The 25,382-nt window shown below is 40.6% G+C and overlaps 1 protein-coding gene across 7 annotated transcripts in view; it reads left to right on the top strand.

The window, feature by feature from the left end:
• KCNH8 (potassium voltage-gated channel subfamily H member 8) overlaps positions 1-15,254 on the top strand; it is a 212,389-nt gene extending 197,135 nt beyond the window's left edge. For 3 of the 7 annotated variants that reach the window (XM_052798532.1, XM_052798498.1, XM_052798541.1), the window contains one exon: positions 12,386-15,254. In XM_052798532.1, coding sequence (XP_052654492.1) covers positions 12,386-13,096 — 711 coding nt within the window. In that variant the 3' untranslated portion in view covers positions 13,097-15,254. The remainder of the gene's footprint in view (positions 1-12,385) is intronic. The other 4 variants (XM_052798526.1, XM_052798508.1, XM_052798517.1 and 1 more) reach the window with 2 other exon arrangements.
• The last annotated feature ends 10,128 nt before the right edge of the window (positions 15,255-25,382 follow it).

Below are 25,382 nucleotides of genomic sequence, written 5' to 3'. Positions count from 1 at the left end.
ATATATATTATATCTACAGTTTCTTCTTATCTATTAAACCAGCTTTTCAGTTAAAGAAGAGAATTACATTGTTTTGCCATGGTTTATTCTTGAGAAATGTATGTTGCCTGTTCTCTTTTAACTATTCCTTTAGGTGCTTGTAGAAATTGTTTGCTTAATGTTTTTGCCCGATATCATATATACAACCTCAGGCTTTCTTTCAACAGTTTACATTAACAGCTTTTCTTCTCCCAGACACCTGGGATTTCCATGATCCTCCATTTGCTCTCAGTCAGCAGCTAGTCAGTCAGAGTTTGACCCCGATACTTTCTGAAGTCCTCGAAGCAGTAATTTCCAAACCTGGTTTTCTTATTGCCACCATCATGCTGACACCGTCCTGATTCTATGCCAAACCAAAGGCAGCATCCACATCCAAAAATGAAGAGCCACAAATTATTATAACTGCAGTTTGGGAATGCTTTTTCTAGACCAAATTCATGGGAGCCCTATTGACTTGAATACACTTAAATTATCTAGTCCTTTATAGTTTTCTGTTCTGTCCTTACTTGTTTAATAGCAATAGCAATAATCTTAGCGTCCTAAATTTACCCACACAGACTGGTTGCCCTGGAACTACCCGAGAGCTTGCTATTGAGTCAGCAGAGAAACCAGCAATTTTTCTTCTACTCCTACATGATAAAGCCAATTTCACAACTCTCCAGATTTCTGGATTTATTTTGCTGAAGCTGAGCCATCATATCATTGCACAAATCTTATATATTTAATCTGAACTCAGATTAGCTGCACTGGATTTTTTTTTTTTTCCCCTGAAACTAGCTTTATTCCTAAAGTGCCATTAAATCAGAAATGTCTGTCACCATGTCGTGGTTTAACCCCAGCCAGCAACTAAGCACCTGCTCACTCACTCCCCCCCCACCCAGTGGGATGGGGGAGAAAATCGGGAAAAGAAGTAAAACTCGTGGGTTGAGAAAAGAACAGTTTAATAGAACAGAAAAGAAGAAACTAATAATTATAATGATAACACTAATAAAATGACAACAGCAATAATAAAAGGATTGGGATGTACAAATGACGCGCAGTGCAATTGCTCACCACCCGCCGATCGACACCCAGCTAGTACCCCAGCGGCGATTCCCCACCCTCACTCCCCAGTTCCTATACTAGATGGGACGTCACATGGTATGGAATACTCCGTTGGCCAGTTTGGGTCAGCTGCCCTGGCTGTGTCCTGTGCCAACTTCGTGTGCCCCTCCAGCTTTCTTACTGGCTGGGCATGAGAGGCTGAAAAATCCTTGACTTTAGTCTAAACACTACTGAGCAACAGCTGAAAACATCAGTGTTATCAACATTCTTTGCATACTGAACTCAAAACATAGCACCGTACCAGCTACTAGGAAGACAGTTAACTCTATCCCAGCTGAAACCAGGACAGTATCCACCCCTTATTCTATACCATTGACGTCATGCTCAGTTCCCATACCTTTAGTACATCCTGGTCAATCATCATCACCTTTTCCATCCCTTTGAGACATATGAACAATGAGATATATATATATATATGTATATATGTATACACACAGAGAGATATCATTCCTTTAGTTTATGGGTTATGTTCATAAAATGTTCGTTGAGTTCATTTAGTTCCTGACTCTGGGCTCCATCTGTCATACCAGTCTTTCTGGGCAGGAGGGATGGTGCAAAGTCCTCTCAGCCGGTAGAGCAGAATTGGGCTTCAGTGCGGTGTGATGAGCAGGTGACATTTGACGCAGCAGGAGGATGGTGTGCACCGTTGGATTGTTGCATGCTGGAATCAGTTCTGGTTCCATTACTACTGCGCTTCACTCAGTTTTATCATAGTTCATTCTTGCTTGATCTAAGTGATTTTTACCATAGTACTATGGATATAGCATATAACAATTATAGTATTGATAACATACAGTGGCAGGATTATATAGCAACTAATACCATACAGTTTAATTCTGGCTATTCTCACCTAAAATTAAATCCCCTTGAGGCACACATCGGACTTCCCCATCTTTTCGCATCACCCACCAAGTGCACCCAGGCCCTTGAGCAAAAGCAATCCCACAAATGGGTTTACCTTTTCCTGAGGCAGGAGTAACACAGACTGTCTTCCCTAACATATTTTTTATGTGCACTACAGGGACTTTATCCCCTTCTACAGTACGTAAAAATTCTGACTGGGCAGGGCCACCCCGATTGGCAGATCCTCTGGTGTTGACTAACCAGGTAGCTTTTGCTAAATGTGTATCCCAATGTTTGAAAGTTCCACCCCCCATTGTTTTCAATGTAGTCTTTAACAGTCCATTGTATCGCTCAACTTTCCCAGAGGCTGGTGCATGATAGGGTATATGATAAACCCACTCAATACCATGCTCTTTGGCCCAGGTGTCTATGAGGTTGTTTCGGAAATGAGTCCCGTTGTCTGACTCAATTCTTTCTGGGGTGCCATGTCACCACAAGACCTGCTTTTCGAGGCCCAGGATAGTGTTCCGGGCAGTGGCATGGGGTACAGAATATGTTTCCAGCCATCCAGTGGTTGCTTCCACCTTTGTAAGCACATAGCACTTGCCTTGGCGAGTTTGTGGGAGTGTGATATAGTCAATCTGCCAGGCTTCCCCATATTTATATTTCAGCCATCGCCCTCCATACCACAGAGGCTTTAACCGCTTGGCTTGCTTAATTGCAGCACATGTTTCACATTCATGGATAACCTGTGCAATAGTGTCCATGGTCAAGTCCACCCCTTCATCTGGAACCAGATGGAACCAGAACTGACTCCAGCATGCAACAATCCGACGGTGCACACCATCCTCCTGCTGCGTCAAATGTCACCTGCTTGTCACACCGCACTGAAGCCCATCTATATGTTGCATCTCTTCCCTGATGGCCTGAAGTATCATGGGCCCACCAAGCCATAAATAGCTCACCCTTATGTTGCCAGTCCAGGTCCACCTGAGACACTTCAATCTTGGCAGCCTGATCCACCTGTTGGTTATTTTGATGTTCTTCAGTGGCCCGACTCTTGGGCACGTGAGCATCTACATGACATACTTTTACAACCAGATTCTCTAGCCAGGACACAATATCTTGCCACAGTGCAGCAGCCCAAATGGGTTTACCTCTGCGCTGCCAGTTGCTCTGCTTCCATTGCTGTAACCACCCCCACAGGGCATTTGCCACCATCCATGAGGCAGTATAGAGATAAAGCACTGGCCACTTTTCTCTTTCAGCAATATCTAACGCTAACTGGATGGCTTTCACCTCTGCAAACTGACTTGGTTCACCTTCTCCTTCAGCAGTTTCTGTGACTTGTCATGTAGGACTCCATACAGCAGCCTTCCACCTCCGATGCTTTCCCACAATGCGACAGGATCCGTCAGTGAACAGGGCATATTACCTCTCATTTTCTGGCAGTTTATTATACACCGGGGCTTCTTCAGCACGTGTCACCTCCTCCTCTGGTGACATTCCAAAATCTTTGCCTTCTGGCCAGTCCGTGATCACTTCTAAAATTTCTGGGTGACTGAGGTTTCCTATGAGAGCTCGTTGTGTGATCAGTGCAATCCACTTACTCCACGTGGTATTAGTTGCATGATGTGTAGAGGAGACTTTCCCTTTGAACATCCAGCCCAGCACTGGCAGTCGGGGTGCTAAGAGGAGCTGTGCTTCAGTACCAACCACTTCTGAGGCAGCTCGAACTCCTTCATATGCTGCCAATATCTCTTTTTCAGTTGGAGTATAGCGAGCCTCTGATCCTCGATATCCTCGACTCCAAAACCCCAGGGGTTGGCCTCGGGTCTCCCCAGGTGTTTTCTGCCAGAGGCTCCAGGTAGGGCCATTCTCCCCAGCTGCAGTGTAGAGCACATTTTTAACATCTTGTCCTGCCCGGACTGGCCCAAGGGCTACTGCATGAACAATCTCCTGTTTAATTTGTTCAAAGGCTTGTTGTTGCTCAGGGCCCCATTTAAAATCATTCTTCTTCCGGGTCACTTGATAGAGAGGGCTTACAATCAGAGTGTAATTTGGAATATGCATTCTCCAAAAACCCACAACACCTAAGAAAGCCTGTGTTTCCTTTTTATTAGTTGGTGGAGACATAGCTGCTATTTTGTTGATCACGTCCATTGGGATCTGACGATGTCCATCTTGCCATTTTATTCCTAAAATCTGGATCTCCTGTGCAGGTCCCTTGACCTTACTTTCTTTTATGGCAAAACTGGCTTTCAGAAGGATTTGGATTATTTCTTCCCTTTCTCAAAGACTTCTTCTGCCGTGTTGCCCCATACAATGATGTCATCGATGTATTGCAGGTGTTCCGGAGCTTCACCTTTTTCCAGTGCAGTCTGGATTAGTCCATGGCAAATGGTGGGGCTGTGTTTCCACCCCTGTGGCAATCGATTCCAAGTGTACTGGATGCCCCTCCAGGTAAAGGCAAATTGTGGATGACACTCTGCTGCCAGAGGGATTGAGAAAAATGCGTTAGCAATGTCAATTGTGGCATACCATTTGGCTGCCTTTGACTCTAGTTCGTATTGAAGTTCTAGTATATCTGGAACAGCAGCACTCAGCAGTGGCGTAACTTCATTCAGGCCACGATAGTCAACTGTTAGTCTCCACTCTCCATTAGACTTTCACACGGGCCATATGGGACTATTAAAGGATAGGCGAGTTTTGCTGATCACTCCTTGGCTCTCCAGCTGGCGAATCAACTTGTGGATGGGAATCAGAGAGTCTCGGTTGGTACGATATTGCCACCGGTGCACTGTCGTGGTAGCAATTGGCACCTGTTGTTCTTCAACCCTCAGCAACCCCACAATCGAAGGGTCTTGAGAGAGACCAGGCAGGGTAGACAGCTGTTCAGTGCCCTCTGTCTCCAAGGCAGCTATACCAAAAGCCCATCGACACCCATTTGGGTCCTTAAAATACCCTCTTCTGAGATAGTCTATGCCAAGGATACACGGAGCCTCTGGACCAGTCACAATGGGGTGTTTCTGCCATTCATTCCCAGTTAGGCTTACTTCAGCTTCCAACACAGTTAACTCTTGGGATCCCCCTGTCACACCAGAAATACAAATGGGTTCTGCCCTTTTATAACTTGATGGCATTAGAGTGCACTATGCGCCGGTGTCTACTAGAGCCTTATACTCCTGTGGGTCTAACGTGCCAGGCCATCAAATCCACACAGTCCAATAGACCCGGTTATCCCTTTCCTCCACCTGGCTGGAGGCAGGGTCCCTCTAATTCTGGTCAGAGTATCCAATATTCACTTCTTGTAAAATTGGCTCAGAAGTCCCTTCAAGAGGATCAGAAATAAGATCAGCCCTTCTACTCTGTTTGGAAACCGGAGCGGCATTTTTCCTGGTAGAATCCCCTTTTGTGGTGGTTTTTACTTGCAGCTCACGTACCCGTGCATTTAGGACCGAGGTAGGTTTTCCATCCCATTTCCTCATGTCCTCTCCATGATCACATAGGTAAAACCACAGGGCACCTCACGGTGTGTACCTTCTATATTCTCTCTCTTGGGCAGAGGAGCGCTCACTCCTAATAGCTGAGACATTGGTCCTTACAGGTGGGGAATAGGACATATCCTCTTTGAATTGCTGGAAAACCTCGGACAGCTTCTCCACAGCCGAAATGCAGGCTTGTAGGGAAGAAGGAGAGATTTTCTTCATATTGATGGAGTTGGCGAGCCACTTCATCCACTGTCGGTGCCTCTTCATCTTTCCAGGTCATTATTGCCAGTGAGTTGGCATAGGACAATGGTGCGCTCTGTACAAACTTCTGCCACATGGGTGGTGTGCATTGGACTTCATCTGGATCTTTGGGTAATTGTGGGTTGTCCGGGTCATAATGAATCATTTCTAGCACAGCTAATTCCCTCAGATATTGGATACCTTTTTCCATGGTGGTCCACTTGCTTGATTGACATATAACATCTTCCTTAAAGGGGTACCTTTCCTTCACACTTGACAGGAGTCACCTCCAGAGGCTGATGGCTTGTGTCCCTTTTCCAATTGCCTTGTCAATGCCACCTTCCCTGGCAAGCGATCCCAGCTGCTTGGCTTCCCTGCCTTCTAATTCCAAGCTATTAGCTCCATTGTCCCAGCATCGGAGGAGGCAGGTGATAATATGCTTACCTATAAGGCGGCCGAAATCTTTTCGCATATCCCGCAGCTCACTCAAGGATAGGGACCGGGTTATTACCTCTGGTTCTGCCTCTTCCTCCTGTTCCCGTGATGACCCTGGTTCACCTTCATCCTTTGCTAAGCGAACTGATTTTTTTGTATATTTCTTTTTCTGTACAGGGGCAACTGATACTGGTGCAGGTTGGTCCGCTGGTTCAGTTGCAGTATCGCTCGCCGGGTTTTGGATAACCTCAGTGTCTGTCGCCAAGGTTTGGGTAGCAGCAGTGCTCGTTGCTGGGGCTGGAGGGACCACAGTGCCCTTTGCTGAGGTTTGGGTAGCTGCCGTGCTCGTTGCCAGGGCTGGAGGGGCTGCAGTGCCTGTTGCTGAGGTTTGAGTAGCCACAGTGGTCGTCGCTGGGGCTGGAGGGGTCGTGATGCCTGTCGCCAAGGTCTGGGTGGCTGTGAGGCTCGTTGCCGGGGCTGGAGGGGCCACAGCGCCCATTGCCAAGGTTTGGGTGACCGCAGTGCTCATCGTTTTGTTGTTAGGTCCAGAGACCTTCTCTTCCCCGTGAGGATACTGAGTGGTATTGAACAGGGCTAAATAGGCATGGGCCAGGCCCCAGCACATAGCAGTGATTTGTATCTCTCTGGAGCTGCCAGGGTGACAGCATACCTTTTCCAAATATTTTACTAGTTCTTCCGGATTCTGCACTTGTTCAGGGGTGAATTTCCAAAACACTGGAGGTGCCCACTTCTCTAGGTACTTGCCCATACTATCCCACACACCGTGCCACTCATAATTATCCAGCCTCGGGGCAGATCTCTGGGTGATCTTCTTAAATAGTTGTTTAACCTTAAACAAGAGCTGAACCACATTCAGGAGCATGCTAATTCTTAGCAGCAGGGCTAGGACCGTGCTGGTCTCAACATCCCAAAAGTATTCAAATTTTTCAAAATTCTCGAAAATCATTGTAACTGGACTGAAGGAGAAAGGAAAGGGGAAGAGAGGTATCCCACCCACAGACTGGTTTTCCAAGGAGGAAAGGTAAATGGTATAATTATTAATAGTTTTCCACAGATGGCTCCCGGAGTATAAAGGTGACAATGCTGAGTGCAAATACTGGATTAATCCCACAACCGATGACTTTATCATACCATAAACCAGTGTTATACAATACATCAAAGCGAAAACCTTAATCCACCTCCCACAGATGATAAGCAGCAGAAGAGGGACTACATACAGCAAGCGAGGTGATACATAACAGAACTTTAAAAACCAGAGCAACAACTCTAAGAACACATAATGACCAGCGACTATTAGACCAATATAATGAATGCTTATAACAAATTTGTTTTAACAAGCTCTGGTCAGGTTTGTCATTATCTGAACCCTTCGTGCCCCACGTTGGGCGCCAAAAAGGACTGCCATGGTTTAACCCCAGCCAGCAACTAAGCACCACGCAGCTGCTCACTCACTCCCCCCCCACCCAGTGGGATGGGGGAGAAAATCGGGAAAAGAAGTAAAACTCACGGGTTGAGATAAGAACGGTTTAATAGAACAGAAAAGAAGAAACTAATAATTATAATGATAACACTAATAAAATGACAACAGCAATAATAAAAGGATTGGGATGTACAAATGACGCGCAGTGCAATTGCTCACCACCCGCCGATCGACACCCAGCTAGTACCCCAGCAGCGATTCCCCACCCTCACTCCCCAGTTCCTATACTAGATGAGACGTCACATGGTATGGAATACTCCGTTGGCCAGTTTGGGTCAGCTGCCCTGGCTGTGTCCTGTGCCAACTTCTTGTGCCCCTCCAGCTTTCTCACTGGCTGGGCACGAGAGGCTGAAAAATCCTTGACTTTAGTCCAAACACTACTTAGCAACAGCTGAAAACATCAGTGTTATCAACATTCTTTGCATACTGAACTCAAAACATAGCACTGTACCAGCTACTAGGAAGACAGTTAACTCTATCCCAGCTGAAACCAGGACACGCCATAATACCAATGGCCACAGAGATGCTGACAGAAGATCAGTGATAAGTCTGTCTCAGCTCAGTTCTCATTTCATTCATTCAACAATGCATTTAGTGGGAAAAAGAGTATCTGCAGCTTGGCAATCTGAGCCTTGAAAGATACCTTATTCTGGCTGAGAGTATCCTTGACTTTATGAAGCACCAGAATAGAAGAAGCAATGAAAAACCAAGCAAGGGAATAGAGAAGCTGCCATATGCAGTGAAAGCCAGGCAGCTTCCCTGCGTTGCCAAAATGCAACTTTCATTTCTCAAGGAGCAAATTTTCTTCTTCACTTCTTTGGGTGTTCAGAAAGAGTCAAGGCAGGAAGACAACTGGCCAAACTTTGAATTGTAAAAGGGAATAAACCACGGAGAGAAAAAAAATACCAATCTATTAGGCTTCTAATCAGAAAAAAAAAAAGGCTTATTTCAGGTTTATCCAGGAATAGTGATGAGAGATAGGCATTCTAGTAAAAAATTTAACATTAAAAAAAATTTAAGTGCTAGAATATATAATGGAAAAACAAAGAAACCTGTTTAGCCAATACCATTTAAACAAAGCAATAATCACCATCATCATCTTACATTACATAGAGCTTTTCATCATTTTTATGGAAAGGTTTAAATACTATCAACTCCATTGCTACTTAACTACATGGAACAAAGTATTCAAACTGCACAAAAGTTTAATATCGCTAGTTAAGAAAAATACTCTTTATACTGAAACTGTCAAAATAATTTGAAAATGCAAATTACAACTACTAAAACTCATATTGGTCAGGGTATCAGAAAGTGTTATTATTAAAGTCCATATGTTAAAACGACTAAAAAATATCTGGGTTTTTAACCTCTGTTTTGAAAGGTATTCTTTCTTTATAACAGAGTCTGCTAAAAAAGTACCAGCGCATTGCTTTTGACCACCCTGAGAAGTACCTCTTGCTACTTCAAGCTAAATCTGTATAAATCCCAGTTTCTATATCAGGAAACATTGCAGTATCTTCTTCAAGTCCTACAAACTGTTAAGGCAGCATTTCAAGTATATTTGGGATCTCACAGATCATTTTAAAGCTGTCTGCCTAGCACAGCGGGAACCATTTGTACAACTAGCTGTATTGCCTAGCAATAATCACTGAAGGCCTGAAAAGAGAATAGCCTTACCAGCATGCAAGGAATTAGTCCTTTCACTCAGGAGAAAACTGTCCTGCTTTCAATTTCTATTTCACAGACTTAAAATTTCTTTTGCTTTTAATCTCTGGTTTTTTGCACTTTCTGGACCACTGTGAAATTGTTAACATTACTGATAAAATTGTTCCCTGTTATACCTGCTTATTTGCATCTGCTCAAGAATATCTGCAGGCTGTAAAAAAGATAGCATAAAGAGTATAGTATTGATAGTAACAGTAACTATATCAGTATATAAGGATAATAATATAGAGATAGATGGTAATTAATAGTAGTACAGATATTGGAGGTTTAATCTGGTAAGATTAACGGTTTGAAAAATCCAGAAAGGGTTTTAAATGATCCAGAAAATTACATATTTGCTTTGCCTGTGTGTTGAGCAGTATTGGTCCAGATAGATCTCATTAACTGGTGGTCAATTTCTGACGAGGTCTGGATCATACTACTATCATACTACTGGAAACTATTAAAGCATACATCAAAGGCTGGTTTATCAGGTCAGTTGCTATGGCTGTGCGAGAGCAAGCTTATGAGGAGACAGCACTTTAAGAGCTAGCTGATATATCAAAAATAGTATCTGGGCACTAGAGCAAGTTGTAATTAACAGAAATTCAGGCTGCCACAAGTACTGATGCTGGGATTGATTTTTGCTGTATTGTCTTAATGAATTGGCAAAAGAAACATGTTAAAGAATAATTAAACTTTTAAAAAAACTTTAAGAAATCAGAAATGGAAGAGAAAAACATAGACCAAACCAAACAAGATATTTTAAAGTTGCAGGTATTTTCACACAGCATTCATAGTTTGGGTAAGGTACATACTCATAAGGCAGTATCAATCTTCCTACCTGCATAACTGCAGAAAGCCCTGTAAAATGGATGCAAATTGGGAAATTAGGCACAGAAAATAAAGTTGCTTTATCTGCTAGAAGTAGGGGCCAGTGCTGATCCTAAAAAGAACTATGACCACTGAATCTAGGTAGCCATGGGTTTAGTTGTCCTTCTCCCCCCTTTCTTCCCAAAGAAGCTTTTGGAAGTTTTGCAATGCCATCTCCCGGTTCCCAGTGGAGCACAGAAGTTCTTGCATAGTTGATTTGTCCAGAAATCTCAGTGTGTTTCCTTACAGTCTGACAGTACCAAGAACCTTCTCTGGCTGCTCTGACCCCACAGGAAGCCTGTTCACAAATCACTCTCCTAACATATTTTAATCCCTCACATTAACTGAAGTTCAAATGAGCTACCAGGCAAAAGCTTAATCTCAGCTGGCAGAAGGAGATCTCACAGTTATTTTCTATCTAGCATGACTAAATTAGGTAACAAGGGAAAGAAAGAGAGGTGGAGAGAGAGACAGAGACAGATCCTATAACGTGTTACTCAAGTGCCTTCTCCCTTTAAGCATTTTCCCTCCAGAAGTAGTGTGATCATTACAATACTATTAAACAATATGATGGGTTTGAACTTTTAGCTCGGAGAGAAACGAATAGATCTATAGGAGCTGTATTGGAGCTTCCTACTGTCCTTCTAACTTGGAATTTCTTTATAATTATTGTGCCTGTAGTAACGCAGTCAAACTCAGCCTGAACCGTCTTTTCAGCAGATTTCTTTGGAACTATCTTGTCAGAAAAGTGAAAATTCTATTTCTGTTTCTGAGTACATGAAAATTAATCTGTGCAGGACACCTAATTGGTGGTGTCTTTACTTCGGGTCAAAGAAAGGCCTCCTGGATTATCTTTTTTTCTTTCTGACAGGTGGTTTATCCTTCTGAATATAAACATGCAGTCAGGTCTTTGTTTCAACAGAGTATTTTCACTAGCGTCAGTATGAGAAACTCTATTTTTAACAGTAATGACAGTGGTTTGATCTAAAATGAATTGATTAGCTCCATGGAAGCAAAGTTGATTTCTACCTCTTGACAGGTTCATTTCTCTTTATTAAAAATAATTGACCAATTTTAACTTCCTACAAACTTTTCCTTAAGAAGGAAAAAGGAAAAACAAACACATTTGAAATGGTGAGTGGGTCACTTTTGTGTTTGAGTTAAGCTTTTAATTTCCCAAAATGTCCTTATAATGTCCTAACGGATGTCCCCATTAATGTTCATATATCAATTTACTTTAAAACACAAATTCAGAACTTGTCAATATGATCGCCACCCAAATCAGCAGTTTTGGGGAGATTAAAGACTTCATGTAATTCGTGTAATTAATTGGATGCTATCAGTGGTTTCAACATTACAAAAAAAAAGGTCTAATAGCAAATAGGATTCTTCTTTTTGCACACACACCAGAGTAATCTATGCTACGGATTACTATCTCTCTCAGTGTTATATGCAATACCTTTCAAGCATAAACATAACTACATGGAAGCAAACTGTTTCACAGGCTTTCATATTGTTTAAATGTTTAGAGGTAGCTAGTGGGTTTTAGAGTTTCCAGTTTCTTTTCTTCTTTTTTTTTGTTTTTAGTAGTAGTCCACCAGATTTTCGTATAACTACTACTTGCATCCGACAACTTCGGGTATGGGTTTCTTTTATTTTACTATGAAGACAGCAGTATATTTCACATGTGTATTTCTGAACAAGATTTCACAAGACCTTATTTTTATACCATTCATCAGTATAAAATTGGTTAATAAAAAAGGTTTACACATTAAAATATTTAATGATCAATCAAGAAGCTATTGATGTCATATTGCCACTGGAAATCATCTCAGTTCTGACCCTAAGGCCATTCTTTTTATACAGAGTATCATTTAAAATCAGGTGAATTATGCCTACCATGTTTCCATCATACGTTTTTATTGGGTTGCTTTAATTGTTTTGGTATGCCACAGGAAGTGTAACACATAGCTGTGGTAAGGCAGACGGATGGACTATTTCCCACACATATATCAGTAGACTATATTTCTTTAAAGTAAAGACATTGTGCCACAGATCAAAGCTGATATTGTTAGAAGGAAAAAAGGTTTGTATGTGTGTATTTCAGGCACGACTGCATAAATAAATACTGTGATATTTTGCCCTGCCATAATAGGTGACAACTTTAACTCAAGAAGTCTCACAATTAAGTAAGGATATGAAGAACGTCATGCACCTTCTGGAGAACCTGCTCACATCCCAGAAGCCTCCTGGGTTCTGTGCTGTGCACGGCATATCTCGAAGTCCTACCCTGGAAAGTCTGCAGTCTCGAATGGCTTGCACTACCCATCAACCTTGCATGCACATGCAAGCTGGGAACTTTATTTGCACCAAAGCACAACTTTGCTGCAGCAACACATTACGTGACATTTGGAACACAGATCTGTCCTCCATAGGCAGCAGTCCCCAAAGAACTGAACCCAATCTGCAAAATTCTATGGAGGGTGAATTTTATTATACACCGGGCCTTCACAATTCCCCCTCCCAGTATCAGGTAATTCAGAAAGACAATTTACAATTTTTAAGATGCACCTCTCCCCATTCAGACACTACCTTGACTCCTCTTCAGTCTATTTCAGCAACTCTTTCTTCTTCAGTATGCTCTTCATCAGAGACATCGTTACACCTCATGCTCCCCAGCAGATCTGAGGAAGGTAGCTTTAGCCAAGGAGCAATCAGCTCGCTAAGCCTTGAGAACCTGCCGGGATCGTGGGACCTGGAAGGAACAGCTGGAGTAGTTTCTGCACAGACCCCGGATTTCCCAATAGACATTGTGACAAGCACAAGGGATGTTAAAGATAAAGATTACCAAGCCATAGACGTATAATGAGAAACAGTGAAGTGGTACTTGAAGCATGTTCCACAGCTGCCAGTTTTAAATTTAGAGAGTACTGCATGACTGCTTTATTTGATCTTTTCTCTGGCGATCATGGAGACGTACAAACATGAAAATTCAGATTTATAGAAAGTAAGAAAAGGTATTGCCAGTTCATACTATAGGAAAAAAAAATAATTCTAGATTCTAGAAGCATGTTGAAAAGCATTTTGTATACAGTTATAACTTACTGGTCTGTTTGGCAGACTTTTGTGATAGTCCAAAGACCCTGAGGGTCAGAGCAGCTGGAAGTCTAGGACAAAAGAATTGTCACGGGTGGCTTTTGTTCATCGAAGCAAAGGTTTTCCCTGAGTGTCTGACTGTTGTTCCCAAACAATATCTATGGCACTGTTTGCTTCAGGTGATCGTGGGTCCTGCTGGTCTGTTTGCCAGTGCTGTGAAGGCAAAGGGACAATTATCGCTGCATGTCATCTAGACAATCAACCAAATAGAGCTGGTAGAGAGTGGTTAGGTGTTGCACGTTATTTGTCATGTAAATGAAACCTCTTAATTTATCTAAAAATACTATTTTTATATACTTGGTATGAAATGTACTTAAAAATTATTTAAAATATTTATAAGGAGAATAAGAGTTTGTTTTCATTTTGGTAAAAGCTTGCAGTTTTAACAAGAAATGCACTACCATCATGTATTAGATCAAATACTATTTATTGTTAAGATATTATGTAGTTTACAAATGGATTCCTTTTTATGTGCATGCAATTTACAATGAATGTATTCATGCTGGTGGAATACAAATAAATTAAGGTACTATTTTATCTAAAAAAAAAATAAAACAGCTGGAATGTTGTATCCTATCCTAAGTCAGCTATTACTACTTAAAAAGTGAAATGTTATACTGATAACATTAAGTACCCTTAGTTTGTGTCTTAGTATTGCACTACTATTGATAAGACCAAGTCAACATTATACTACACATCCCTATCTTGGGATTTTATATCTGGACAAGAAAATTAAGATGGATGAAAACCATTGAGCAATTTGAGGAATATTAAAGGAGAAAATGACAATGATTTAGTCAGAATCAAAGAAATAAGTTTAAAATAGTTATTTATTTGATGATCTCTTACTTACATAAATTTTTTACAGAGCACAGATTTATGTTTAACTTCCTTAAATTTTTTTTCTGAAAACTTCAAAGACTAAGTTCATTGTTAACATTTGGATGTGCGTGAGAGCACAAATCCCAGCACTCTGCCCAACTTACATCCTTTCACATCCTTTTTCCCACTGGTACAAATTAAGGACAAAGTGTCATCTCTCATTTTGAGCTGCCTGAATTTTGTCAGTATGTCTACACTTCAACATGAGTGTTTATATATAGGGTTTCTTAGCTCCCTTCTATTCCAGTTTTTACTTAGTTTAAGGTTAAATACAGAAGTCCTGATTAAATAAGACATAACCCAGAAATTAAAAAATAAATTAACAAGTACTAGCAAATACAGGTCTATGGTATTTCTGCAAACAATCCTTGCTCATCTTTAGCAATCTGCCATCGTCCAACCTGCCACAGGACAGGGCAGGAGGATGGGGCTGGGGGAGGCTGTCTGCCCCCCACACCGAGGGCAGGCACATGCTAGCAGAGCCCCACTTGCCAGCAGTCAGGAGCTGTGTTATGTGTGGCAGCAGGGATGAGGTCCTGGCAGAGCAGCCAGAAGCTCGGTGGCGGTACGGTACTGCCTCGCCTCAGCAGCCGGCCAGCACACTGTACAGCCATGATGCATGGGCACGTGTAGCACAGCTGTCTGCAGATCCTGATTCTCCACTGCCGCCTTCATGCCACACAGGGTAACCTGCCCTCAAGCTATTGCATTAATGAAATACACAGGCTAACCTAAGCTCACGTATCCCAGCCATTGACTGGGGCTGCACAAACACACTCTTTGTCTACCATGCTTAGTTCCCAATATCATTTAATAATTTCCATTACATATATAAATTGGGAGCAGTGTTTGCGTTCTCATTTTATAAGCAATACATAAATATGAGGGTGGTGAGGCAGTGGAACAGGTTGCCCAGAGAAGTTGTGGCTGCCCCATCCCTGGAAGTGTTCAAGGCCAGGTTGGATGGGGCTTTGAGCAACCTCGGCTAGTGGAAGGTTTCCCTGCCATGGCAGGGGGATTGGAACTAGATGATCTTTAAGGTCGCTTCCAACCCAAACCATTTTATGATTCTATGACTCTAACCATTATGTGTACACCTTAAAGTTTTGGTATTTTTTTTTTTCTTTTCCAGTATAAACGCCGGTGTCTTGAGATTAAAACTGGATGTTTTGTTCTGGAGTTTCTGTGTTAGTTTTATATAAAAGTGTAAAAAGGTCAGTGGAAACAAAAAGCCACTTTGCATAAATAACCATAGCTTTACTGTTGTACATTTAGTTCTCGAATAAGAAATGCATGTGTGGTAATTAGAAGGAACAGCACCGGGATATCTGTCCTAAGAAGTTCTGTGTTTCTGCAAGTGTCAAATATATCCTAAACAAAGTTGGCAAACACTATGCCATTTGAATTGGCTATAGTTTCAGAGAATATACATAGCCATTACATGGATTGCAGACAATCTGTAAGATGGGCATCACACACATGAGCGTACTGCCTCCCAGGGTAAAGCTCAAAGAAGTTAGGACAGGACAAGAGTTCATTCCAGGCCAAAACCAAATAAGGAAAGAGGAAGGTCAGCAAAACAGAAATCTGGATTTGAAAGGTGGTTGTATTTTAAACTCCCTGACACCATTATATTATGAGACCCTCAGGAAAAGAATCCCCCAAGCAGCTTTTGTTGGAAAGTATCTGGCAACCAATACAACAAATTTCAGTTTTGAAGGTAAAATGACAATTCATAGGGACAAATGGGAAGGCACATACATTTGGAATGGAACAGTAATTTCCAAACAGGATTACCATGAGCAGAATAGTTCTACACACAGTGTGGCCATGGAGGATTTCTGGGTTTAAAGCAACCACCACTGTAATATTCAAGTGTTACCCTCAAAAGGTGCTCATTATGAACATCAACACAAGCATCCCACACCCTAACATCCAGCAGCCCAGCTCAGTCAATTTACTGTATTCCTTTTTGCACTAAGCTTTACAAAAATAAAAAGTAGAATTCATTTTTGTCTCAGGATTGTTCTTCCCATCTAATCCTGCATCAGTTTACTTCCTAAGTTTGCTACATTTTCTTCCTTTCTTGAATTTTCCATCACCATACTTCTGCACAGTAACTATAATCTCTATTTATTTATTTTCCCTCTCTTTTTTTTTTCTCACCCATTCTCTTTTATAGCCTCTTTATAACACCATCAAACTCAATATAACACCATCAAACTCAACCATTTCTTTCCTCATTTCCTGGTCATTTCCCTATAAAGAAAAATCCTAGGCCTGCTACTAATGAACTAAGTGGTTACTGAACTAAGTCATGCAGTAGGACAGCAGAATTGGTCTGTGTCAAGATTCAGGCAGTAAACTACCAGGCTCTAACCAAAATCTCATGCACTATTACCTTCTCACAATGCTGCAGTTGCCTCCATTGACAATGGGAAAAAAAGGGGCAGGGGCACTGAAAAAAGCAAAAAAAAACCCCAAAGTAGGATACCCCACTAATTTTCTCCTGTATTCTGCTTTTACACCTTCAGATGTATTTTTAAAGACATATATTTGTGTTGCACTCATGATAACTACTAGATTCAGTTTAAGAAACACAGCTTAACCCAAATTCTGTAAATACTATCTTTTTTTACAAGGCATACTGAGCTCTTGTGATAACTTTGCTTTGACCCGTCGGTTGGTTACCTACCACAAATAATTTACTCTCTAATTAGTCCATCTGCTAACTGCACATGAGATTTCAAAACATTTTATTTTATGAGGCAATTTTGTAACACACTGTGTCAATAGTCTTACCTGGTAGCTGTGTTTTGCAAATGAAGTTTTGGAATGAAGCAAACTGTTCTCAATCTTTTTTGCATCTTCTTTCCTTAACCTAAAAGCACTTGGTTCCCACACCCTTCTCGGTAGGACACATTGCAGATATTTCATGTTGTTGGGCCTACCACTGAAAGTGCACAGTCACATTCCTATTTTCTAAAAAAACACTTCTAACAACTTACCTCAGCATTAAAAGAATGAGGTGATAGCTGGGAATTTTAGGCAATAAGCAAGTGAGCAATAAGAAAAAGGAAAAGGCTGATGCTTGATCTCCTGGCTCCATCCCCTGACTCAGTAAGGGGAATTGGTACAGCAGTCATCAATTCCAGCAGCCTACATGGTATTGAGTCTTCGCTTCACTCAGAAAATCAGATAACCTATCACAAGAAACCTTAAATAGTTAAATCCTATTAAAAAAAATGCATAGCTGCAAGTTAGATGATGCCACACACAAAATCAGTCTTATCCCTTCCAAGATGTGCATAAAAGTCATATCATCATTCCCAGACCAACCACTGACCTCTGTACTTCATAAACTTCTCTTCCCAGAGTCCCTGTATTTCTCCTACCATGCACTGTCAGTGGCAACAACAATGACAAGAAACAGCAATTTCCTGCTTTGAAAACACAAAGAAAAGCCACAGATCTGATCCTTTTGTTTAGAGAAACTGGCTGATGAAAAGAGAGTTTTATTTCATAGGTACCTTGATACCAGAAGTCTCCCAGACTTTGGAAATCTCTCAAAGCAGCAAGTTAATGAAGGTTAAGAGTTGAAAGACTTGTTTCAGTCAGAACAACAGAAGTTGTGCAAGAGAGAAGCGGTACCTTCTTCTTTCAAGTTGTTTTAATGTTTAAGATTTAGTATGTGATCTTACATTTATATCTTGATGGTGTGTTTTAAGTCTTGGCATTTAGGTACAAGAGATTAACACTTGAATTTGTGCTCTCTCCACAGCTGTTCAGGAACCTGTTAATTTTTTGCCATGGTAAATCCAAAGGTCTTATACATGGCCAACAAACAGCCCAGTACAACAGAGGCAAGATAGAAAAAAAGAATAGTAAAGATCTTTATCTTCAAAGACACTGAATTGTACAAAAGATGTATTACAATGGTAAATGGCTAGTATTTATCTAACCATAAGATAAAATATCAACAAAATTGATCTCACATGAAATAAATGCTTCCACTAACTGGCTTATGAGGACCATTGAAAAGAAACATGTTTCCTCAGTTTTCTAATTTTCTTATCCTAGTTGTTATGTTATCAACCACTCATATTCAAAATACTCTGATAGGGTCCCTAAAAGTTACAACTTCAGAGTACTATTTAAATTCATTCTTGTTTTACTTGCCTTTGACCTCTTACAGTTGTTTTCCCCCAAAATGTAAGGGCCAGAGTAGTACAAAAGAGTTACTTAACACTGTCGTAAATCACAATTGTAGGAACTACTGCACTAAGGACACTGAGGCATCACAAGTATCAAAAAGAAAATGCTCAGAATCAGGCAAAACTAGAGTTTGCGCTGATGAATCCTAGGGTCTTACAAAACAATAGTGGAAGTATTAAGTAAATGAAAAAGCAGCAGAAGCTTTCTTAGGGAAACATGCAAAGATAAAGAAGGGGGTTTTTAAATTAAAAACACACAAGCCTTCACATTTAACGGTCCACACATCCTAAGGACTTAGGACAGTCAGCGTAAATTTCCAAATGTGTAAGTCCCTGTTATCTGCACTTTAATTTCACATTTTGTATGTAGTGGGTGATGTTATATGTATGTATTCACCCTGTCCTGGCCTATACGATAACTATTCTGATTCCTTATTTTTAGTATATTCTACCTCTGATCTCTTTGTGCAATTAAATGGATGACTTTTTCCTTTGCTTGCCCTAATAAAACACAAGATAACTGTGCAGTCACTTAAAATCCACATATTTGGAGAATTTTTTATTCATGGGGCACCTTAAAGATTTTGCTTCTTGTTCTAGAAATCAGTTCCCTTCAAAAAGAAGAAAAAAAAAAAAAAAACCAGTGTTAAGCACCCTATGTACAAACAGTCAAATCCCCCACACTTTTTGACTCTGTAGTCAGACACAGGACAAAATCAGCAGCACCATGAGACAAACTGGAACCACAAGTCTCAATAGGCAGTAACTTTAGAGACTAATTATGCCTTCTTAAAGGCCAATATTGTCAATCATTTACTTCCTGAGTTTCCTTCCACGATATCTTTACTTAACACATATATCTAGTGCTGCTGGATTTTTTTCCACCTCTACACAGCACTGATCCACAGAAATACAGCTCACATTCTTACTAGGAAAATTTCAACATTATTTCATTACCCACACAAATGGCTGTTAAACAGAATTTTAAAGCCTGTAGTATGTGAAAAATGTATGGGTTTCTTGTATTAGACTTACTTATAGGAAAGGAAAATTATAACCACACAAGTGAAAATATTTTTCTTCTCACTCACAGCAGTCTGAAATTGTTTTCCAAAAGCAAATGGCAAAGTCCTCTTCTGCGCCTTTGCCTGCAATGAAATCCAATAGATGTGGGGGGCGGGGAAAAACCCAACACACAGATTCTCTGAATGCTACACTGTCTCATAATAGTATTTGAAAATTTTATTGGGTCATGCTTGTCAAGCAGATATTGCAGGTTTAAAAAAATGTGATCACTCACTTATTTTTCGCTATAAAAAAATTACCAGTTTGCACTACAGATTGTGCCACAGACTCTCTGATGAATGTATATATACAGTGTAATAATAGCTACCGGCACTTCTACCATACCAGGGATAAGGCAAATCTTTCTTATTCACCACCTCTCTAACAACAGGCAAAGCTTTTTTAAAAAAGAAAATTGCTGGTTAGTTTTTTGTAAAACATTATACTTTTTTTTTAGTATCCTTAATAATCTCTTTTAGGACTAAATTATCTTAGTAAACAGCAGCAATATGACAAGTACAGAGCATCCAAGGAGAGAAGCTTCCCATTTCTGATGCAAACCAGTATGTAAACATAAGTATTCTTTCAACTGTTGGTAAGAACAGAGCCTTTCAGCAACTGGCTGTTATGAAAAGCTTGTGTCTATAAAGCTACTTAGTACCAAAAAAATAAAACAGGAGAACTGTAAAAACTCTCAGGAACATTTGACAGTATCCTTACTAAAGCCATAACACACAGTGTTTTCAAACATTGGTCACCCTTCACTTCAATAAGAAAATTGTATTTGAAAATAAATGGCATCATATGGAGCTTAGTTTAGCAATTATTCACATCGCGGTAGAAACCGGAGTGCCTAAGAGAGTTCAGGGGTCTGTTGTATTCATCACAGTATATGGGAATAATACGGAGTTCAGAGAGCTTTCACCCTAACAAAATGAGAAGTAGCATAAAAAGGAGAAAAAGGAGCATGAAAAATGTATCTGGAGTCACACAATGGCTTGTGGGGAGGCAGGAGAAGAGCACCTGGCTGCCTGGGCAGGGACCCCTCTGCCCAGCCCAGCGGCACCCAGCAGGAGCAGCCTCCCCGCCTGCCCCGCTACCCCGCGGCCGAGGAGCAGCATGCCGCTGCACCAGGGAACAGAGCCCTAGGAAAGCAGAAAGCATTTCCAAGCACTAACAGCAAAGGATTCCCAGCACTACGCTTTGTACAAAAATAGGTTATCTACAAGCAAGACACATGGGAGGGTTGTCTGTGGTCTGAGCTATATAGCAGAGCAGTTTCTGTAACTGTGCTTGTTCAGTTTCTGAGAGCAGGTGCTTGAATTATGCCAGCTGGTTTGATAATTAATTAGCCTTTTTGTTTGTGCAAGGTGGAAAAAAATGTAGCCTCTGAAGGACTTGCATAAGGTTCGTATTGCACCTGCAATCCCAGGTTAGCAAAAGCAGCAGAGCAGCTCTTTTCCTTAACTTTCTAGCAGACATAAAAATCACATCTGGACAATACTTGTGCATTTTAGTGCCTGTGAGGATAAACTTTGCCTCAGTCAGGTATTTTCAGAGGCAAGAAGGCAGGCAATGTGTCCTTAGCAATACACAATACATCTGCTGAATCTACACATACAGCTGTCCAAGCCTCACTGCTCCTACCGTCAGTCTTCCAAGCAAAGGCAGTCAAGTCCTTGAGACATTTTGCATCCTGCACTTTCACTTCTTCTACACCTTTTCCCCCAATCATCATGCAAGCAGTAGTAGAAAGACCCCAGGTCCTATACAAAATCAGAAAGAAACTATAGCTTGGGAAACACTGCAATCAAAATTAAACAAACGGGGAAAAAAGGAAAGAGCATGTCCAAAGTTGCCTCTCAGCATAAGCTTCATTTGAGTTAATACACACTGAGGCACTCACCTGGGTAAGGAAAAAGCTGGCAGCTTTGGGAATGGGAACAGGCTCCCCCCAAATCAGCAGCAATGAGGTCCTTTACAGTTATTTACAGCCAACCTTCATGTTTACAATCTGAATAAACTCAATATTGTTAACAGAGTTTGATAACTCGCTGTTTATCTGTTTTGCCAGATGATGCTGAATAGGCTAACATAGTCACAATTTCTCGTGTAAATGAATGATATTAATACTGGAGCCTGTCTCTAAAAACATTGTCCTTTTTCTAGGAATATGGAGTCTAGATATTTTGTTATATCTTTGAAGAAAAGCAAAGCCTCCTCAGTGTTCATACCTTTGAGCAACTTAGGTTCAGCTAACTTCAGACTATCATATGCGTATCCTTTCAGACTTCTATTTTCCATTTAATTTAAACTCTCTATATGTGGTCAGTTGGTCCAAGGTAGCCTTCTGCAATGCCCTGGTTAAAAGTCTAAAATAGACCTGATACAGACCTTCCTCTTGTTATTTCAGAGACCATTTGGCGATTAAATCTGCCAGCTGTCATCTCTCCGGTATGTTTTTTGCCTACCACTGTTAGTGGCATTTGTTCTCCAAACTATATTTGAGAAGTGAAAGTTTCCCACAATGAAACAGTTCCCAGTTCTCTCTCTTTCTCACTAATAAAAGCACTGAACTTTCCAGCCGTATCCAAGTCTAGCCTAGAGAGTTTATGACAAGTTCCCAATATTTCTAGGGTCCCTTGCCAGCTCTAAGCTTAGTTCTGCAGAGTAGAACAACACTTCATTTTTCTTGCAGTCGTAAATGTCAGTAGCAGAAACCAATCTTTTTCTCCTTAACTACAGTTTTATTGTAGTTCTAGGACTTTCATCCAGCCTGAACTTTCCTGAGTGAACTCTTAATATTGATGTGAATCCATTTTCACTTTCTATTTTCCTGCTATTGTTTAGTTTACACCAGAATGTGGTGACTTAGAAATAACCTTTTTCCTCTTTGCAGGGACAGCTTTTCTGATCCTGAGCTTGTTTTGTTTTACCTTGTGTAAATTCTGTCGAGTGAGTAACATCAGCATAAAATAAATGGCTTAAGTGCGAGATAAAAGAATTTCATTGTCCTATTCAGAACTTCAGCCAAAATATTAAAGCTGCTGATCCACACAGAGTGTAAAAATATTATTTTTAAATTGGTGCCAAGCAAACACTAGTTTTATTATTCACTGTATGTATATTAAGTGTCTGTTACAGACTTAATTTATGACACAGGTGCAAGGTAGGCTGGAACAACGTGCTTTGCAAATAATGACTATGAAAAGGCCATGCATTTCTGCTTGTTATTGTTCTTATTAATAAATAAACAAGCCCTCAGAACAGTGGAAAGCAGACAAAGTAGCACAGGATGATTCATTGCTGGCTGGGAAACATCTAACAGGAAAAACCTGTAAAACAACCAAAGCCAGAGACGAACTGCAAGGGAGGGGAAAGAATCACCACCACCCAGGAAGAGGATTGCAAGAGCTTACTATCTATAAGGCTCAACAGCAGTCTGTAGGCATTATCCTGAAGCTGGGATGGATACAAGAGCTCTCTGTGATACAAGACGAACCTCGGGACTTAAGTTTTTAGGCCTGAATTCTTTTCCGGTTAGCATCAGTAACAAAAATCAGACAAAAATTCCAACACCCTTGTGTTCAGCTAATGACCCACGGGAAGGCAATGATGGAAACCCAGGACCTGCCTTAAGTTGTCTAGTGGTTTAGGGTACATCAGGCTGCAACTCGTCAGAAAGGCTTCTCCCACACACATCGCAGTTTTCTTGATCTTGGGCCCTCATTTTGTTTTTCTGCACAAGTTCTGCCATATAAATATCACCACCACAGTGTAAATGACCTAAATGTGAGACAGAATGCTTTTATGGGCATCCATAATAATTACTCTTCTATTTTCACTTGAATTATGCTACTGCCTAGTAGTGGTTACCATAAGGAAAAATTACTTCTGGTGTTCAGCTTCCATTTCTTTTCAGAAAAATCCTATTTATAATCTATTTTTAGGTTTTTTTCTTTCCTTCTTATTTGTGTTTAGTATTTAGAAATATCTGTAAGGCATATATTCCCCTTGAACAGGCACCAAGTTCATGTATTAAATCTATATTAAAGTGCTTCTTAGAAATCTTCATAGGAACCATTTTCTCCTGTGAAAAGCCCAACTTGCCTTTCAAGAATGACTGCCACAAAACAGCGCAAGAATGAAAGAGACCTGCAGGCAACTTGGAGCTCCTCAGGGGGAATCCATGCCTATTATAGACTACTGTCAAGCTTAATTCGCATTCTAGTTTGTTAGCTTACATTCTCCTAAAAGCACTTTTGTGGGTTTTCTACCTTTTCTACCAAACCCTGGGTTATTCTGTTCCATACCTTCAGTGCATTTTTCTCCTTCATGTTAGTTGTTGCCCATAAGAAAAAAAGTTGCTTAACTGTACATTCTCCAGCTCACCAAAGAGAAGGAACATCACTATCCATCAACAGGCTTTACAGTTTCGATATTAAAGCTAACATAACCTTTGCTTCAGAAAATGAGAAAATTGATATCTTTCTTCTGCTTTCTACTTGTAATTCTTTAAGGTGCAAGGCTGAACTAGTGTTGATATCGATGTGCCTCAAAAGCAGACATACGCAACTTTCAAAACCACCAGAATGAGTTTTCTACTCAAACTGGTGGGCTAAAAGTTGTACACTAATAACTGTAAGACAGATACAGCAATTTATTTTATGCACCCATAAAACATGAAGCTCTGACAAACTCACACGCTACAGAAGTACGCTGAGTACGGCTCATTGGGAATTTTCAAGTGAAAAAGATTTAATTGGAAAATTTGGAATCCTTGAACCTGAAATACCACCTAAAAAAATCTAAGTTGCCATTGATGTTTAACAAAATATAGACAATTCCCAGACAATTAACCTAATAGTCTTTGGGCTTTCTAAGACTGCTTTTCCAGGGCAGACCCTGCTGTACAGAATACCACAGGTTTTCACCTTTGTGATACCAAACTGGGGGGGCACTGGAAATTTGGACCATGTATGCTAAGGAACCCTAAACCTTAATTCCTTATCTCAAGGACTTTGAGAACCCAGTTTTAAAGTTTCAGAAACTATGTCATATGCACATTAGTAAATACTTTCATTTCAAATAACTAAACAAGAAAAGGTTTCAAAAAGCTTTCAAAAAATCTGCTGTTTGCTTCAGGTAAAGCTCAAACACCAACTCCCCACATTTCCCATACAACAGAAATTCCAGGTTTGGAGCACTCTAGCTCAGGTATCTTGATAATGTGTACTTTACTGATACTACCTCAATAAATGCCTGGGTCCTCCTTTGTTATGCTTTTTCTATCCAACCATTTTAAAAAATTATTTTGAGCTGTTATTTTTCCATTACTAACCACTATAGAATGACTGAAAAATAGTCACCATCCTTGCTTCATCTATTGTGAAGAGACCATTTTCTTTCTGAAAGTGCTTTCAATTAGCTGGGTGTTTGAAGGTCAAGGAAGGATGCGTTCACTCTGCAAGCAAAGCCAGTCTGCCCACCACAGATACCATTTTCCTATTATCTTCTGGTCCGAGCGGGATCATGCATTTTTCATCTTTTACAGAAGTCATAACCAGCTTACTCTATAAACAGCAACTTTTTGAGGAAACCTGAAAACTTATATTAACCCATTGTCTATGGAGGGACATTTTTTATACCCCTTAGTTCCAGATAGAATACTTCATTCAGATGGCTGCCAATTAAGGCCTTATAACATGTAATTAATCTCTCTTTCCTCTACGCATACAGTCAGCATGCTGCCAGAATACACTTTTTCATGATTCTCAAAAACTATTTTCAGATAAATTGCTAAAACTTTGGGTGTTATCAACAATTTCATATTTT

Source organism: Harpia harpyja, chromosome 1 (assembly GCF_026419915.1).
Source record: "Harpia harpyja isolate bHarHar1 chromosome 1, bHarHar1 primary haplotype, whole genome shotgun sequence".
Classification (NCBI taxonomy): Eukaryota; Metazoa; Chordata; class Aves; order Accipitriformes; family Accipitridae; genus Harpia; species Harpia harpyja.
The sequence above is the reverse complement of the archived record's forward strand: the minus strand, read 5'-3'. Positions and strand labels throughout refer to the sequence as shown.